We start from the raw sequence: 17,123 nt of genomic DNA on the forward strand, positions 1-17,123 counted from the left end.
ACAAAGACAACAAAATCAATCTTATCATTTCTTCTGCTTGCAATTTCTGCAGTTTATTTGTCTGATGTACTCAGACTCTTTTCTAGTGATTTAGGGACAGCCCTGGTTGAACAGCAGTTTTTATATTATCTTTTGGGTCCTCATACATGTATTTTTGTAAATAACTGAGGCTGTAGTCAGTAAGGTCATGCTGCTGCCTTTGTTACTGGGCTTTCTGTACAGGATGTGTTGACATTGAGGGGACCCAACCTAATCACTCCGTCTGATTTTTTTCTCCTGCACCATAGGGAGAAACCCTCAAAAAATTTCAATCAAGTGTCACTAGGTCAGTCTGTAAAAGATATGTCTTTGTATGCCTTTATCTGATGACTTCTAAGCTGGTTAACAGAAGAATTAGAAAGGCAAAAAATAGTTAGGCAAAGCAAGGCTGAAGTGAAGTACTGCAGTGAGAGATCTACTTCATGTTTGTGTTTCGTGTTGCTATATTCTGTAGTAACTTTGTGGTAGACCATACAACTTTTGGGATAGTTGTAGCAGAAGCAGTCTGGAGGTCTCTTCTATTTAAAGAACTTGGAGTGACCTTGATATTTAAGAAGCTGAAGGGACTGGAGTACAGTAAAGAGAAGAAATTAAAAGACTGGCAGAAAAAGAGGAAGTCAAATTGAAATTTGTTTATTCTGCCACTGAGTTGGTACAGCTTCAATTTGGAAACTTTACTTCAACCATTAAGCACAAATGTGATTAAAATGAATTAATTTAATTTAAATAACCAATTTATATAATAACCATGCGAGGGCATACACTGAGGAAAAGGTTACTTTCTGTTGCAATTAAGCAGATAAGTTGCTGATTCCAAAATTGCATGTATCAGTATAGTGAAAGTCAGATGCCTCAATCTCTCTGGGCTGATGTTTATGATAAAGGCAGCTATAACTGGGCAACCTGAAAGTCCCCTGACATGCAAATAGTCTAGTGCTGCAATGCATGAAAAAAGTGAGCACTCTCTTCTTCCAATAATTGCTTTTTCCATCTCTCTGTCCCATTTACATCTCCATCCCACTAACACAGTATCCTCTCAGTCCTGTCTCTAGTGTTTAGGTTACTACTCTATTCACTCTTAGGGAGGTTTTACACCAAGAAGGAAGAGAGAAAAATAAAAGGAAGGCAAAGTAGTTCTTTCCTCTTCTTTCATAGTAACGATTTTTTATTTTTATGTGCTGAAATGTCAGAAAAAGTGACAACACACATATTTTGCATTCCCTTTGCCTTCCTTTTCTTTCTTCTTGTAACTTTTCTTCCATGTTAGGATATGCCAACATTAATGAACATTGAAACATGAAGAAAGTATAGGTAGATCTTTATTGTATCATTATATCACACAGTTTAAACTGTTGAAGGAAAAGTGACTTAGAAACCTGATTAGTTTGTCATTGACACAAATAGATGTATTAATTCAACGCTGAGATTGCCAAGTGCCCGTATGAATGCAATCACATTGTGTCTGGTACATTAACAAAGGACCACACACCTGTTTCTCATGCAAAGTTCCTTTCTGATGCTGTCACAGAACCATACTGAGAGTGAGTTTTGGCAGATGGAATTACAATCCAAATAAAGAAAAATAAGCTTGTGAATTCATATATATTTCCTTGTCACTCAAATGCCAAGGGATTTTTTTAACATTATGTTTAAAGTATGGAGTGAGTGTCCCCATAAATATCACTAATGTATAACAATGAATAAGTTATAACAAGAAGTTTTAGAAAGCAGTTCCATGCAACCAAAGCAGATTTTTATTGATTGTACAGCAAAGCAAAAAGTAATAAAAAATGGGCCTTTAAAGTTTTCACTCTCAACAAGGCAATGAAGCCACTGAGAAGAAAAAACAGCCTGTAATGTTATTTCACTAGTGTAAATGAAGAATTGCTGCTTCAGCAGGTGCAGTGTTAACATAAATTTTCCCCAGTGCAATGTAATATCTCTCATCAATTGTATTGATTTATCTATTTCATCAAATACCATTTAAACCACTACTGTATCTGCATTATGTATACGCAGCCGAGTTCAGAGCTGTAAAAGCATGTTATTAAAAAGCATGGTAGTCATGGAAACAGATCATATAGAAAGTACCTTGAGGAGGATTCTGCTATCTGATTGTACAGAACTTCACTGGCCACTTTATAAAACACAGAAATATAACATGCCTTGTACTTGATCACAGCACTAGTTTATTTAACCTGCTCTCAGATTTCCATCCAAGGTGATTCTGAGGCAGTTGCAGCTCATCACAAATAAATAATGTGCCTTTGAAATTTTACAGTCTGGGCAGGATACTTTTTATTTGTAGACCACCCACAGATAATCAGTTCATTGTAAGCAAAGTTGTACTTGGCTATTTTATTTTATTTTTGCATCGCTACAGATGCTATATTTTTCTGTCTATTTTATAATACATCTATCCATTTCCATCACTGGCCTGTCAAATAAAATCAAGTAATTGCCATTTGTTGTAATAACAAGGCAGAAAAAAGCCACCAGAAAAGCAGACGGCATTATTCTATGTTATTTATTTTGAAACACTGACTTGAGATTCCCAAGGCCCAGTGAGAAAAAGGCAGTCATGAAACAAATGTTTTCTAATGTTGATTGAAATTTTAATTAAAGTTCAGTGTTGTTATTTTAGAAATCCTTCATAAACAAGGAAAAATAACATGTTTGACCAGGAAAGATAGTTAGAGAAGATGAGGGAAAAGTGCTTCCTCCATGCAGAGGAGCAGCATGGCTGTATGGAGCTCTCCTGAGCATCTGGCTGATGTAGAGTCTAGGTACAGTCTGAAGGAGGCAGCAAAGTCAGCTTTGCAGGTGACCCATGGGGACCCATCAACACGGTCAAGGGCAAGGCTGCACTGGGACCTAGCCAGGCTGCTGGACTGGCCCAGCAGAAACCCTGTGAATTTCAACCAGGACAAATGCAGAGTTCTACACTCGAGCAGAAACAAAATCTTGCAACAGTACAGGCTGGGAACTGACTTGTTAGACTGCATCTGTAATACTGGATCCAGTTTTTGGGCCCCATGATACACAGGAGTTCAGCAGAGGGCAACCAAGACAGGCAAGGGCAGAGGCACTTACCCTGTGAGCAAAGGCTGAGAGTATTCCTGTGTCCCCCTTAGTAAAGGCACTGAAAATAGCATTGAAATGTGTCATTTGGGTTTGTTAGAGAATAATAAACTTTTTCATTTGTAATACTAGAGGTTTTGTAAGGTGAACAGATAACTGAAGTTGTTGAATTTGAGTGGCAGAATACCTGGCAGCCTCCCATAAAATTTGGCCTGCACTGTTAGTAGCTACATACTTTTATATGGATCTTTTTAGGTCAGTAAACAAATTTGAGGGTTTAGGTTTTATAATAACAGTAAATTCAGTAACTCCACAAATTCACAGGGTATGCAGTTAAACATTTAACAATAAAGCAAAGAATATAAATAAGAGACTGGAAAGCAAATAGAAGAAAAGCCTAACTTCATGACATCATGCCTTTGTTAGATAGAAAACACTGGTTTGTAACAAGGCTGAACTGATACAGTCAGTAATGAGATACAAGCACTGAAAGATCTGAACATCCAAAAGATCAAACAGAGTGTTTCTTTCAGTCTAGTTTTGTGTTTTGGTTTGTTTTTTTCAAATTCTAAAGAATACAGCATAAAACAGCTGTGTTAATAAAATCAGTTTCAAAGGCAGAATCTTCCATATTGCATCTCTACATGGCATGAAGCAAATCTGCTGAACTTCAGGAATACAAATTGATAATGCAGACAGCAGTTGATGTACTCAGGGCTCCTGTTCTGCAGGCAAAATGAATGCACCAGCACCAGATCATCTCATTGCACCCCCTCTGGCACAGGGATGCCTTTCACTAGACCAGGCTGCTCCAAGCCCCATTCAGCCTGGATTTAGCACAGCCTGCCTGAACCTTGAACCAGCCACTGGGACCACCCGGGCTCGTGGTCAGGCTCCTCCAGCAAGTCAATATCTGCAGAAATGTCCCTCATCCTGAAGGAGCTTTATTCCTAGCAGTGCCCATGTCAGCTAGTTTAAAGCTCTGAGCTGTCAGGTGTTATGTGTACCCTTTGTTATACTGAAAATGAGATGGTGTGTAATTCAGCAGAGAATTCAGAAATTTTGCCATGCTCTTCCTGGAAGCTAAGGCACACTGCTGTTTTATTATTCCCAGTGCAGCTGGATAGGTTGCATTCATACCCAGCCTTCTGAGCAAGAACTTGTAGCTAAACTGTGAGATATCTCTGTTTCCCCAGCAACATGCTGGTCACTTTAGTGGGAACTTTGAGATCAACAAGGAGCTGGTTTAAGCTTCTCTCTCCTCAGAAGTTCTGTAATATGAACCAGGCTCCTGGCACAACTAATGCAGGAGTAAGGATAGAAAACAAGATAAAAGGATAACAAGATTTGAGGGGAAAAAATGTAATGTTTTAATAATATTTTTTCAGTGTTTCTGCTTTTCTTAAATTTATTGTTTATAAATACATGGAAAACAGGATTTTGCAATTTATTTGAAATCTTTTAACAGAAACTCTTGGCTTTCTCTTGAGAAGGCCCAAGGAAAGCACTTTTGACCAGCTTATTGCCCACTTACCTATTGATCACTGAGTTCCTTATTAAACCTTTATTAAGGAAACCACCTCAGGCACTGCCTACAGTAATCTAGCTAAGTTCACAACATTTGAGTTATTTCCCCCTTATTTATTTCTACTTGATTGGAGGTTTTAATTTTTATATGACTGAAAAGCTAACAAGCCTTTTATAGATTTTTTATTAAAAAAACACAAAACCAAAAGCAAAACAAAAACAAAACAAAAAATACCAGTAATTCAGTTAACACTTTTTCACTGTATTAATGCAAATCTTAATTAGCATTGCACAGTTATGCATATCAGAGGAATCAAGTATACCTAATGTTAAAAAATATCCCAACTGCTGCCAGTATTTCACTTGGTAACAATGCTGGGAAAAATATTATTGAATTTATAGTAATATTAAGTAATCTATGTTCTACATAATTAAGGATGTAGCATGTCACAATAAGTTGCACAGAAGGAAGAAGAGGCATTTATCAGATGTATTACTTACACACTTATTTCCATTCTGCAAGGAGAAATCTTGCATAATGACATTTTATTTGTGAGAAAAAGTTGCACATGAATGTTTTTAGATTGCAGACGGCACATAAACAGTCATGATTCCGTGAAATTTGCAGATATGAGAATGGCAGTTGGAGAACACGAGTTTCACTGAAATTGAACTTACATGGCTTGACTTGGAGGTGGTACATTCACTAGGTTTTGCAGATCTTCCATTAAAGGAATGGTGAATTTGGGGGTTTTTTGTGGAGGTGGAATTGTCAGTCCTAACTTTGTTGTTATTTTCATTGAGAGTGAACAATTCAACTTCCATTTTTATCTAATTTTTTCTCTCCCCACCCACTCAGCGTTACCATGGCATGTACCTGTTGATTTGGTTCAGTTCTTGAGCTCCAGATGGAAGGCAGATAAGTGACCTAGAAAAATTCACATAGGTGTGGGGGTAATAGGTTAAGTCCTGATTTTCACTGGGTAGTGTTATCCTCCCTTTCCTCGTGGCAACCTGTATCAGAGGTTTCAGGAGCAGCAGCACAACCCCAATGTGTTTCATGTATCATCTGGACAATGAGGACTTCCAAACTAAACATTTCCTACCCTGAGCTCCTGAGGGAGCAGCACAGCATGCCTGGAGTAGCATCCACCCCCTGGGAATCTGTGCTGTGCCTTAGGGTATTACAAGCAATAGGGGTTTTTTGTAAGTTATGTAGTGAGGAACATTGGTTTAGACTTAGAGATAAATATTTGCAAAGACTGTATCTGTTAGAGAAACTGGAAGACTTGGGCAGCATTGGACTGTGGGACTGCACTGTTTTTAACTTCTAATCCAACTCTTATGATACCCTTTGCAGTAGGTAACTGACTTGAAAAGGCAAAATTGAATTTGAAACAGGAAGAAAAGGTAAGAGAAAAAGGAGGAGATGAGAAAATCACAGGCTTTTGAGTGGGAAGATATTTTTTTTCTGAAAAATCTCCTGTATAGGCTGGAAAACAATTCCTGGCCTGTGCCTGGGTGTTAACAAGGCAGGTGAACCAAACCTGTGTTGACCTCCACATGCTTCCACATGCTTATTGACAGAATTTTCAATAACAGCAGGCTTTATATTTTTTTCTCTCTCATGCTATATTCCTTTGAACTAAACAAATATTTTGATTTGCAGCTGAATCAGGAAATATGCTCTCATCTTTCTTTCCAGCATGTCAGTGGGGTAGTGACACAATGCTGTCTGTTGTTCTGCAACCTTGAGAAGTTTTTATGACTCTCTTTAACTCAGTGAATGATAAACTTAAGGAAAATTGATCTCTGGGCTTGGTAGTATACTTGTTCATCTTGGTACATTGAGATCCAAAATGTACTCTTTCCTCCATCCCTAGAGAATGTTAAGTGGCACCATTAAAAATCATTCTGCAATGCAACAGCTTTCAGAAGGCAGATTAAGAGCATCTGCACCATTAGCATAAGCAGTCTGTGAGGAGAAGGCACTACAATTGATTATTAAAGCAACCTCAAATTCATATTAGTCTTTTTTTCCACCTTTCTCCTTCTCTTTTTCCCTTTCTCTCTTTTTTTTCTTTTTTTCTTGCTTTCTTGTTTTCTTTTCTTCTGACTTTCATTACCATTGGGCCACCTTTCTCTTTCTCTTTTTCCCTTTCTCTCTTTTTTCTTTCCTTTTTTTCTTGCTTTCTTGTTTTCTTTTCTTCTGACTTTCATTACCATTGGGCATTTAACTTTTAGAAAGGCAATTCTGAATTAAAAGCTCACCCAGATGATTTCTGAGCAAAGATTGTTTTGGATGACTGGTGTAGGCTAGATGCTGCTTGTCTTTTAAGGAATAAAGCATGCATTGCAAAAACTGGGGGATATAAATGTACCATACAGATATGCAGCGCCCTAGCATCCACTCATGGTGTCAGCATTGCCAACCACTGCACAAACTATTACTGATTTTTAAAAGGTGATTCTATAAATATTCCTGAACAGGCCTGGCACTGGATGATAGGAGGATGTTAGATATTTAAGATTTAAAAATAAAAGGTATTTTTAATTTTTTTTTCCTTCTATATAGAGAAAGCCTTCAGCAGTCTACAGACTTGGAGGACAAGAGTGGTAGAAGTGTTGAGTTCCTAAAGATGAAAATGTCTGTCATATTATAGCACAGTATCCATGAACTAGTGCTTGCAAAAATTGCACACAAATGAGTATGCTGATGCTACCAAATGAATATCAGCTGAAAGATATAGCTCCTTTCCCTATTCACATCCATTAGCAATCTCCTTCACTAGTGTTGTACAACAATTCTATTTTACAGATATTTAATGTTCACTTTCATCCCTAGTGGTCATCCTTGGGTACAGTGAAATCAGAAGGAGAAACTGTAATGTCCTCACCCCTAATCTGGCAAATGCTAAGCTTCCTGTTTTATGAAGCAGTAAAGTATTTCTGTCCTTTAATCTTTCATTTCAAGAGTGAAAAATGGAATAGATGCCACAATTTAATGTAATGAAAAATAATCACAGTGCTCCTGAAAGCTAATGTAGCAGAAGATTCTTCTTAGAAAACCTCTGTAGTAAACTACACTCCACTAATCTTATCTGCCATTCTCATCAGGCAGGGGCCTGGGGTTTGTGCTCTAGCAATTCTGTTTTACTGGTCAACACAGAATTTTAATTAAACACAGCTTATAGGCCGAATCTTAAATGGAATAATAAAATCAGAGCATAACCTTACATGGAGTGTATTATGGTACACAAAGGTAATCTTGTTTTTCTTTCTTCTAAACCCATGGCTATCTTATGATGTTAAATAATCAGTTGTTCAATCCATGCACATAAAAGTGCGTTCTCCTTAGTATGTCAAATACATTAAATTTTTACAGATTTTTACACTAGTAAATGGAGTTTTTCTTTTCCCTTCTCAGTAGTTGTGCCAGTTCATAAGTACAATTAAATATTACTTTAGGAAAAAATAGGCCAATAGGTTAATAGTGAATCCTTGATTATTTCAGATTTTTATGAATATGTAAAGTTAAATATGTTTTCTGTATCTATATACTTGCACTGTATATACTTACATAAAAATACCCACTTTCAAAATTGGACAAAATATCTGCGTATTTATTTATTCATTTCATACTTTGAAAAAATGCATCTACTAATGGACTTTGGGAGAATAACCTGTGCACACCTATGTGTGTATGTATATGGGGATGTGTGTGTGTGTTTGTGTGTATTTCCATGTACAGGTCTTACTGGTACCTGTCTGAGTTTTCTTTAAAAAAATATAATTTTAAATGGACAGATATGAAAGCAACGTTAAGTTAATTAGCAGAATAAAACTGTGCAAGGTTACATGAAAATAAAATGTACTAATAGTACTTAAGCTAATATTTTATATTCATCCTGTATCATAGTGTTTGGTAAGAGCGTAATTTTTCATAGCAGATTTTTGCCTTACTTATCATGCATGAGTTGGCAATGAAATTTTCTGTAGGGGCAGTACAGGATTTGTGCATCAGCTGATTTCTTTTTGAATATTTATGGATTACACTACACAGCCTTGTCCCGAGATACGCAGGATTTTGTGAGAGCTCTTGTAGGGTGATTCACCTCATTTTACTCAAGTTCTGAGAAGTCTGCAAAGAGCATCAACAGGGCTTTCTAATGCTTAGAGCCTCGACGTGCCAGCAATGTGCCCCAGCAACAACGTAGGTCAGCAGCCTGCTGGGCTGCACTTGGGAGAGCATCACCAGCAGATCAAGGAAATGATCCTGCCCCTCTGCTCAGCCCAGGTGAGACACAGCTGGAGTGCTGCATCCACGGCCCCCAGTACAGCAGAGACATGGACATGAAGAAGAGAGTGAATGGCCACTAAGATGATTAAGGGATGGAGCATCCCTCCTAGGAGGAAAGGATGAGACCTGGGACCTGAACCTGGGATGGTTTAGCCTGAAGAAATGAAGGTTCAAGGGAGATTTCATCAATCTAGATAAATACATGAAGGGAGGTGCAAGGACAGAACCAGGACAGGACAGGAGGCAAAAGGGCACAGGCTGAGTTAGCCAGAAAGGTTCTGGAGTCTCCATCCTTGGATATATTCAAGTGCTGACTGAAGACGGTCCTGAGAAATCTGATCTGGCTGACCCTGCCTTGAGAGGAGTAGTTGGGCTAGAAAACCTCCAAAGTTCCCTTCCAACATCAACTATTCTGTAATTCTGAGACCAGCTCAAATACCTTATGCTGCTTTTAGTCCTGTGAAGAGACAATAACAAAATAACCCTGACAAAAGTAGTTCAGAATATGGACTTAGGAAGATTTCAAAGCTAACACTATTCTATGAATAACAGGAAAAATTGAGTATCAATATCATTAAGCCTTCTATTAAAAAAAAAAATATATATAGGTAATGCGGAGTTTCCTCATCTGCCTGTCTCTGGCAGAGAGTTGTATCCTTCACTGCAGGACTGGAAGAGGCTGAGCAGGAACATCCCCTGGGGACAATGTGATATGGAGCTCACAGCAATCTAAACAGGTTCATTCAAGGATCAGCTACTACAGATACATTTAAAGGAGAAGTAACAAGAAGAGGTTAACATAGCCTTTTAACCCTATAGCCTCCCTTTTACCACTCAGGCTTTACTTTCCTATTTGCCCCTTTGAGCAAGTCAATAACTGTCTATTCATATTGTCAGTGAATAAATAAGAAAAAGCTCAAGTCCTCCAGGAGTACTTCTTTATGACCAGTGTAATGATTGTTCAGTATGATCTACATCAGTTCTGTTGTGTCTAGTTCAGTACTCGTTGTCTCCAAAAAGTTAATTTAAAATAGTACAACAGAATTTAAAAAGAAAAAATCTGAGATAAGAAATTCCAGAGTCAAATTTTCTGTTACAATCTCAGTACCACTCCCCATACATTGTGTCATAGTCTTTAACTGCACAGAAATCAATACCTGTGCATAATGGGAATGCCCAACCCTTTGTGAGTCTCCTCCATCCATGTCACCACTCGGTGCTGAGGTTTTTACTCTGTTCATATCAACTGAAATATTTGTTGCCTCTGTCTGGTGCCTTTTAAACACAAGATGAAATTCTGTTGTCAGTATAATATTTTTTAAGCATTCAGTGTTAGTAATAATAAAATAAGTATTGATGTACATGAATATGTATGTGGCAGTTTGGTTATAAATGAATGCAGATTGGTTTTCAAGATTGTTGAATTAATATTTGCAAAGTTTCATCTTTAAGACCAGAATGTTTTAGGGATCTCTGTTTCTGAAAAATGTAGTTAGCTTTATGTCCAGAGGATGCTACAATATTTATTTTGGTTTGTACTTTCAGGTACTGTTCTGTGCTCCTGTGTTCCTTATATATAACTTACCTTTGGAACAGGATGCCTTTGGAGATTGTGGAATTGCTATCCCAGTAAGAAGAATAATGCAAACATTTCAGTATACTAACTTTATTTAAATGACAGGAGACAAACTCTTTTTATTCCTTCTAGACCAACTTTTCCAGGATTCCTAAGAAAAAAAGCTCAAAAAGCAAATTCATTTTTCGTGTGTTTTATTCATGAAAATAAAATGCCCTCACTTCCTCTGGCAGTGATGTCACACAAGATGTGCTACAGTTGTTGGCTGGTACAACTGTTGGAACAATAAAGAACTTCAACCAAAATGTGTTGCTGTAGAAACTAAGAGCTGGTTTTACATGCAAATTTCCAAGTTACTACTACTTGTGGCTGCCATGGGGTGTGTTCATGATTTGGCTTTGCTTTAGTCACTGTATCTAATTTCAATATTATTTCCCTCAACACTCAGCAAAGATCCACAATTTTGTCATTAGAAATCTTTGCATTCTGTACTGCATTTACTGAGAGGGATTAACTCTTTGTTTTTCAGAGCTTCCATATGGCTGGGAGAAAATTGATGATCCCATTTATGGCACTTATTATGTTGAGTAAGTTCCTAAGTTCAATATTAAGATGCTATTAATATGTCATGATCTAATACTGGTATCCTCTGCAATGCTCAGCCTGGCAAGGAATGGGAACAATTACCTGTTAAACTAAGGGTATACCAGGAATTCTTAGTCATCAATGCAGTTAATATATCCAGATATATCCAAAGTGTCCCAAATCAGTGACTCAGGCATTCAGTCACCCTCTTTATCCAGGGTCTGGTTTCATGGTGACTTTCCAGCTGACACTTGTACAAAGAACATATCCATTAAAGAGACATGGCATTTTCTGTCTAAGCTTTGGATATCCAGCATGGTATAAATCTTGTTAATCAATGAATAGACCAAAGCATAATCATTTGAGCTCAGTTAAAATCTGTTTCTGGATAGTCCTCTCTTTCTGCAAATCAGGTGTTTATTCTGGTTGTGCCAGAAGTTTTTTATCCACTCATATAAAGTTTTATGTTTTATTTTGTATTTAAAAATGCAGCTAAAAACAATACAAATTCTATTTCCATAGCGCAATTTTTGGTTTCATTTTCTTCAGATTCTGTTTTAGTTACGAAACAAGAAAAAAGCTTCTTCCTCTGTGCAAAGGCCAAAAAAATGCTTTTGTTTGAAGTAATGTTATAATCTGGCCAGTTTGCACATAAAATAAGTAGATCTGAGGGATTTTTAACTTAACATAGTGAATGAGACTTATGAAAAATGAATCTAGATTCAGATTGTGATACCTGTTTGGGAGGGGTCTATTCTCACTCTGCTCTCCACAGACAGTACACAAGAGAGGAGACAGAAAACCACTCCTGTCACTGCAGATAGCAGTTGAAAGGTTGAAAACAGCTACCCATTAGTGCTTTTTATTAAACAAGGGAGATCTTTAGATAATATTGACCCTGACCTAAAATTTCAATTTCAAATCTTGACACTCAAGCAGTATATTTATCTAGTTTTTTTCTATTTTTATCTATTTATTTTTCATAGAAGATAGAAAATTTCCTTTGTGTCTCACATTTTTTCCTTGGTCTTTTGAATCCATACCAACACACTGACTGTAGGATTGCCATGGACAGGCATAGGAGATGCAGCTTTTCCAGGCTTCAGGACATGCTGCTGCTGTGCAAGGGTTCAGGTGTGCAGGGAGATAATAAAAATCATCTGATTCCTGGAGGTCTAGCGGATGCAATGTCCCTTCCTTACCTGCTGTCACAGCAGCAGCTTGTGAATGCCCATGCATGTTCCCCAGCCATCTACAAAGCAAACAATCAACAGAAGATGGTGCTTGTTCACTGCTCTGCTGACTCCTTCTGTCCCATTCTCCAAATGCCAGAGCACCTGCTCTCCTTCTTTGTCCCCAGCTTGCTTCCTGCCCTCAGGTGAAAGAGGCAGCAGCTCCATCTCCTTTGCTGCTCAGCCCAAGTCACCTCAGTCAGTCCAGACTGAAGCAGAAGGATAAGTTTTGAAGTCCCTACATAATACCATTAAATTACTCCCCCTTGTAATGCCTGAGTTCTTTTGTGATATCCCCAAGTAGGTAGGGGCTGCAGTTCTCATATCACTTTGTACTTAAGCCCTGCCAAAGATTTCTGCACGTGCAATTATCCAGCTACTGGGTGTAAGTAAATCTTCTTCCCCAGTTGTTTTTAGGATATTTTGGGGTGTAACAGGTGTTGTGTAATTTCTGTGCAGTAATCGCTTACTGAGACTCCCTTGGTTGTTGGTGCAGCCTGAGGCATTCTGGCACCAGCAAGGCTCACACTCCACTGCAGAGTCAGAAAATGAACAAGTATTTATCTGCATTTCATGTCCAACCACAGGTAAACAGATGCAAGGCACCGGGGCCAGATGTTATTGTGCAATTACATATTTTAAGGCTGTTAGTGCCAAATTTATTAATCCTACCACAGATAAGATTTGTGGACAGATACATCAAGCCTACTGCAGTCTCTGAGATTTTTAGAAGTGGAATGAATGCTCATGGTGTGGCATTAAAGCTGCAGCCCTGCTAAATTCACATGGAGTTTTATAGTCAGTAAAATGTAGCTGTAGTTTAATTTGCTGTCTGAGTTTAATAAGTTTGAAACAAAGATTGCTTTCCGTTTTTCCTGCTACAATATATAATAGTCACAGCTTTTTTATTATCAGTACTCAACAGGTAAGTTCATTTTTAACTAGATAAAATCAGATTACAATGAAATCTCTTAATTTTGTCATAAAGCTAGGTAAATTATGAAAAACAAGATTAAAAACTTCCACATATTTCGGTCCAGCCCAAGTTTACATGCAGGCCTACAAAATCCTCATAAGAGAAGGGTTTGTACTCTGCTCACTGAGGTGCTTGTATCCCATGGGAAGTTTGTACAGTTGAGCAATGAGGCAGACAGACTCCCTTTCACCCCACAAGGAGCAGCCATGTTCAGCTCAAATATTCTGAGACCAGAGATAAAGCTAAAAAAGAAAACAAACCAAAACAAAGAAACTTAAATCTCTTGCTAGTCAAGTTACTAAAACCAAATGAAAATGTATTTGCAAATTCTGTTTTAAAAAGTCTCCAATATAACTACCTCTCTTAACTATGCATTAATGTAGGTGTGAGATAATATTATAATTTTAATTTGCTTTTTTATGCAGCTCCAGGGTTCATTTGTAATGTGTGGACATTTGACATAAATGAGAAGTGTTTGCTATATATTTGTTAACTTCCATACAATCTGGTCTTAATTTGTAAACTAAGAACTAACAGCACTGAGCTGTGCAGAACTGTGGAGAGAAAGCAGTCATTAGAGTGCACTGGATCTTTCAGCATTCTAATTGCCAAAAGATTGTTTTCCTCTTTAAGGATTACTAACTACAACACAGAGCTCAATTTTCAGACATGGACTCTTTAATAAAACAACTAAATTAGCTGTACAGGTATTTATCCTAGAAAAATATACCTCCTTGATTTACAACTTCTGACAATTCTTTACTCAAATAGAAAAAGTTATCTCAGGTCTTTTTGTCATTATAAAGTGTTATCAATGTGAATATAAAGAGTAGATAGGCACTAATAAGTTATACATTAGAATATCCATTTTATAGGCATCCTGATCCCCAGAATTACTTTGTTGAGTAATAGGCAAGAATTTCAAAAGCTATAGGCAAAAACTGCAAAAAAAGCCCCATCTCAAATATAAAGTAGCAAAGAAAATGAGATAGGTTAAAATCCTTCTACTGGCACCCATGCTCTCACCTGCTACCATTTTGTCAGAGCTCAGTGCCTTGACCACCAATTAACTGGAAATTAGGCACTACAGCTACAAATCTGCTAAGGATGTGTTTCAGTTAAGTGTATCTAACCAGAAACTCATCACAAAAACAACTTAGCCTGACCCCACTGCCTGCTGAGAGGGCAGAACTGTGTCTGTGTCTCATAGGCTGACTGGTGGTGATGGTACCTCCCCATCACACAGACAGTATTTTGACATCACAAGTAAATGCAGCTCAAAAGAAAATCCACCTCTGAGGGTGTGTCCCCAGCTGAGATACTGTGAGATAACAGGGGCCAGCAGCACCAGCCACTCCTTCTCTGCACAGCCACAGTGCCACTAGAATAAATTAGCTGGATAAGGTTTTGGATTAGGACTTTTAATTTAATATATATTGTATAAAATAAAGGAAGAAAATTTAAGTAGAATTTTTCACTGAATTAGATCCTGTGAGCAATGAGCAATACATTTTGGCCACCATCCAAAATCTGTTTTAACCACAAAAGCACTTACTTGTAACCATCTCTAAAACTCACATTTGGCTTGTCTTAAGAAGGTCTAGGCTAGTAATATATATTTTGTATGCTGTTGAAGTAGCTAGATGAAAAACTAGAATGTCCTTTCAAGAGAATTACTTAGCTTAATAGCTTCTTTCTCAAGTAAACTCATCAGGAGCACTTTTTCTGATTTAGCCAAGAAGCTGTATAGCATTTAAAATTGCATAAAAGAGATGTGTTTCATATAACATCAGTATAGGAGCATAATACAATATTACTGACTGCTAAAAATTACTGATTATAAATATAGCTTTCTTTTCTTCGAGTCCTCTTAGACACAATATTTAATGTAGTTTGGTTTTGGGGGTTTTTTTAATTAGTTGGAAATTTCACATTGTGCTTTGGAGATTGCACACTACCAAAAAGCAGTCAAAATATGAGAATAAATTGGAGCTTAGAATTATTAAAGTTGCACCAACAACATGAGGTGCTTGAACCAGTTAGTCTTCTTATCTGATCTGATAGGATGAAATGTCATTTTCAGCTGTTATTAATGATATTTCTGTTTAAATGGACCAAACCCCAGTTTAAACTATACCTAGAAACTGTACGTAGGCAGGAGCAAATGGATTCTAGCTGATGTCAGTACCACAATAATTAACCTTTCTTGAGCCATGAGCACAGATTAGCTGAAATCCCAACGTCTCTTATACCACAGAACCACATGTAAATTGAATCTTAGGTCTGCAAGGGTCCTTCTGCAGCTCTGAGATGGGCCCTGCAACTGTGGCATGACTCAGAGCACAATGCAAAGTCTTGAATGAACACTGGAGTGTAATCTTGGATATCCATATCCTGCATGATATGGCACAAAAGCCATGGGAAATCTCTGCTCTTGTGGAGGGCAGCTGGAGAACAGGGCATGGTACTTCAAAGCCCCTAAAGTAAGAGATGATCCCTATGTTGAAGCAACTAACCCACATGTACAGCAACCCTGGTTTCAACCATATCAAATGCTAACATAAAACAAGCTAGGTACTGTACTCCATACCTCCTCCTGGAAGCTGTTTTCTAACTTCACACTTCTCTTGTGAGAAGCCTACAGACTTCAAGTCTGAAATCCTGGCATCTTTAATAGATTCTAGTATTTACTTCCAAATGTATTCATAGAGTGCAGTTATATATCAGAATTAATTCTGCTGGAATAAAAAGCTAAAACTCCTTTGATCTTCTATAATAGAATACTTCACTGGTCTTCTTGTAAAACCTTTCATAGAGATTCATTCCATTTGATCATGGGTGCTCAGAACTTTATGTAGTATTTGAGTTTCATCACTGTCTTGTGTAAAGGCAAAAGAAGTATTTCCTTTACAACATGGAAATAGAAATGATAAACATATCACATAACTCCTTTTTTCATCCTTATGTTAGTAGTTCATGATTACCTTTTTTAATGCACAAAAGTCTTGCTTTCTCCATTTTTAACTAGTGAAGTTTTTCTCCCTTTATCATAAGTTTCTTTTTCAATAGAATAAGGTGGTGAAGAACCTGGAAATTACTAGAAATTACAGAAAGCAAAAGTCAAGGAAAGCAACAACTACAATCTTAAACAGACTGTCTGAAGAATGGAAGGAAATGAGAGGGACTTTCTCTGTCTGCAGCATAGATTAAAATTTACTGGAAGCTATTAATGAAAATTTTAGAGTATGAGAGTAAGCTAGCTTACTGGAATGAGTTATAGCCATGTGAACAAAGTAGCAACTTAAGGATTTATCACATTTACTTCATCTCATTAAATCAAATATTCTTTTACATGACTGAAAGTCTTTTAATTTCATTAGCACTGGCCACTAAATCCTATTTTGCAAGTGTATTGCACTCCCATGGGACTTGCTGCCTTTCCTGTACCTCACTTCCTAATGGCAATTCCACTTATCTTCTTTGAAGCTGTGGTAGGATCAAAATCTCAAAGTACGTGAAAAGTGTTTAATGTGGCACAAAAGGTCATTGCAATGTAAAAAAGACCCTTTTAGGATCTTAGAGTTGTGGAAGTTACCAGGTAACATGTCCAAGTGCTTAAACCCGTGACTGGGATTGGATTTTCAGAAGACCCCAGTAGATGGTAACCCAGTGAGAATAAATAAGGAGTGACAAAAGCCTGCCCTTCTGTACATATGTATTTGATTCCCCAGAGCAGCACTGGAAGCACAAGCCCCTTCTCTTTGTTGTGATGCTATTGTGATCCTATCTTGCAGCAATGTTCCATGC

At 37.5% G+C, this 17,123-nt stretch overlaps 1 protein-coding gene across 12 annotated transcripts in view; it reads left to right on the forward strand.

Moving 5' to 3' along the window:
- MAGI2 (membrane associated guanylate kinase, WW and PDZ domain containing 2) overlaps positions 1-17,123 on the forward strand; it is a 702,519-nt gene that overhangs the window by 534,707 nt on the left and 150,689 nt on the right. For all 12 annotated transcript variants that reach the window (XM_039723674.1, XM_039723678.1, XM_039723676.1 and 9 more), the window contains one exon: positions 11,053-11,110. In XM_039723674.1, the coding sequence (XP_039579608.1) occupies positions 11,053-11,110 (58 nt within the window). The remainder of the gene's footprint in view (positions 1-11,052; positions 11,111-17,123) is intronic.

Source organism: Passer montanus, unplaced genomic scaffold (genome assembly GCF_014805655.1).
Source record: "Passer montanus isolate IOZ18808 unplaced genomic scaffold, ASM1480565v1 scaffold50, whole genome shotgun sequence".
NCBI lineage: Eukaryota > Metazoa > Chordata > Aves > Passeriformes > Passeridae > Passer > Passer montanus.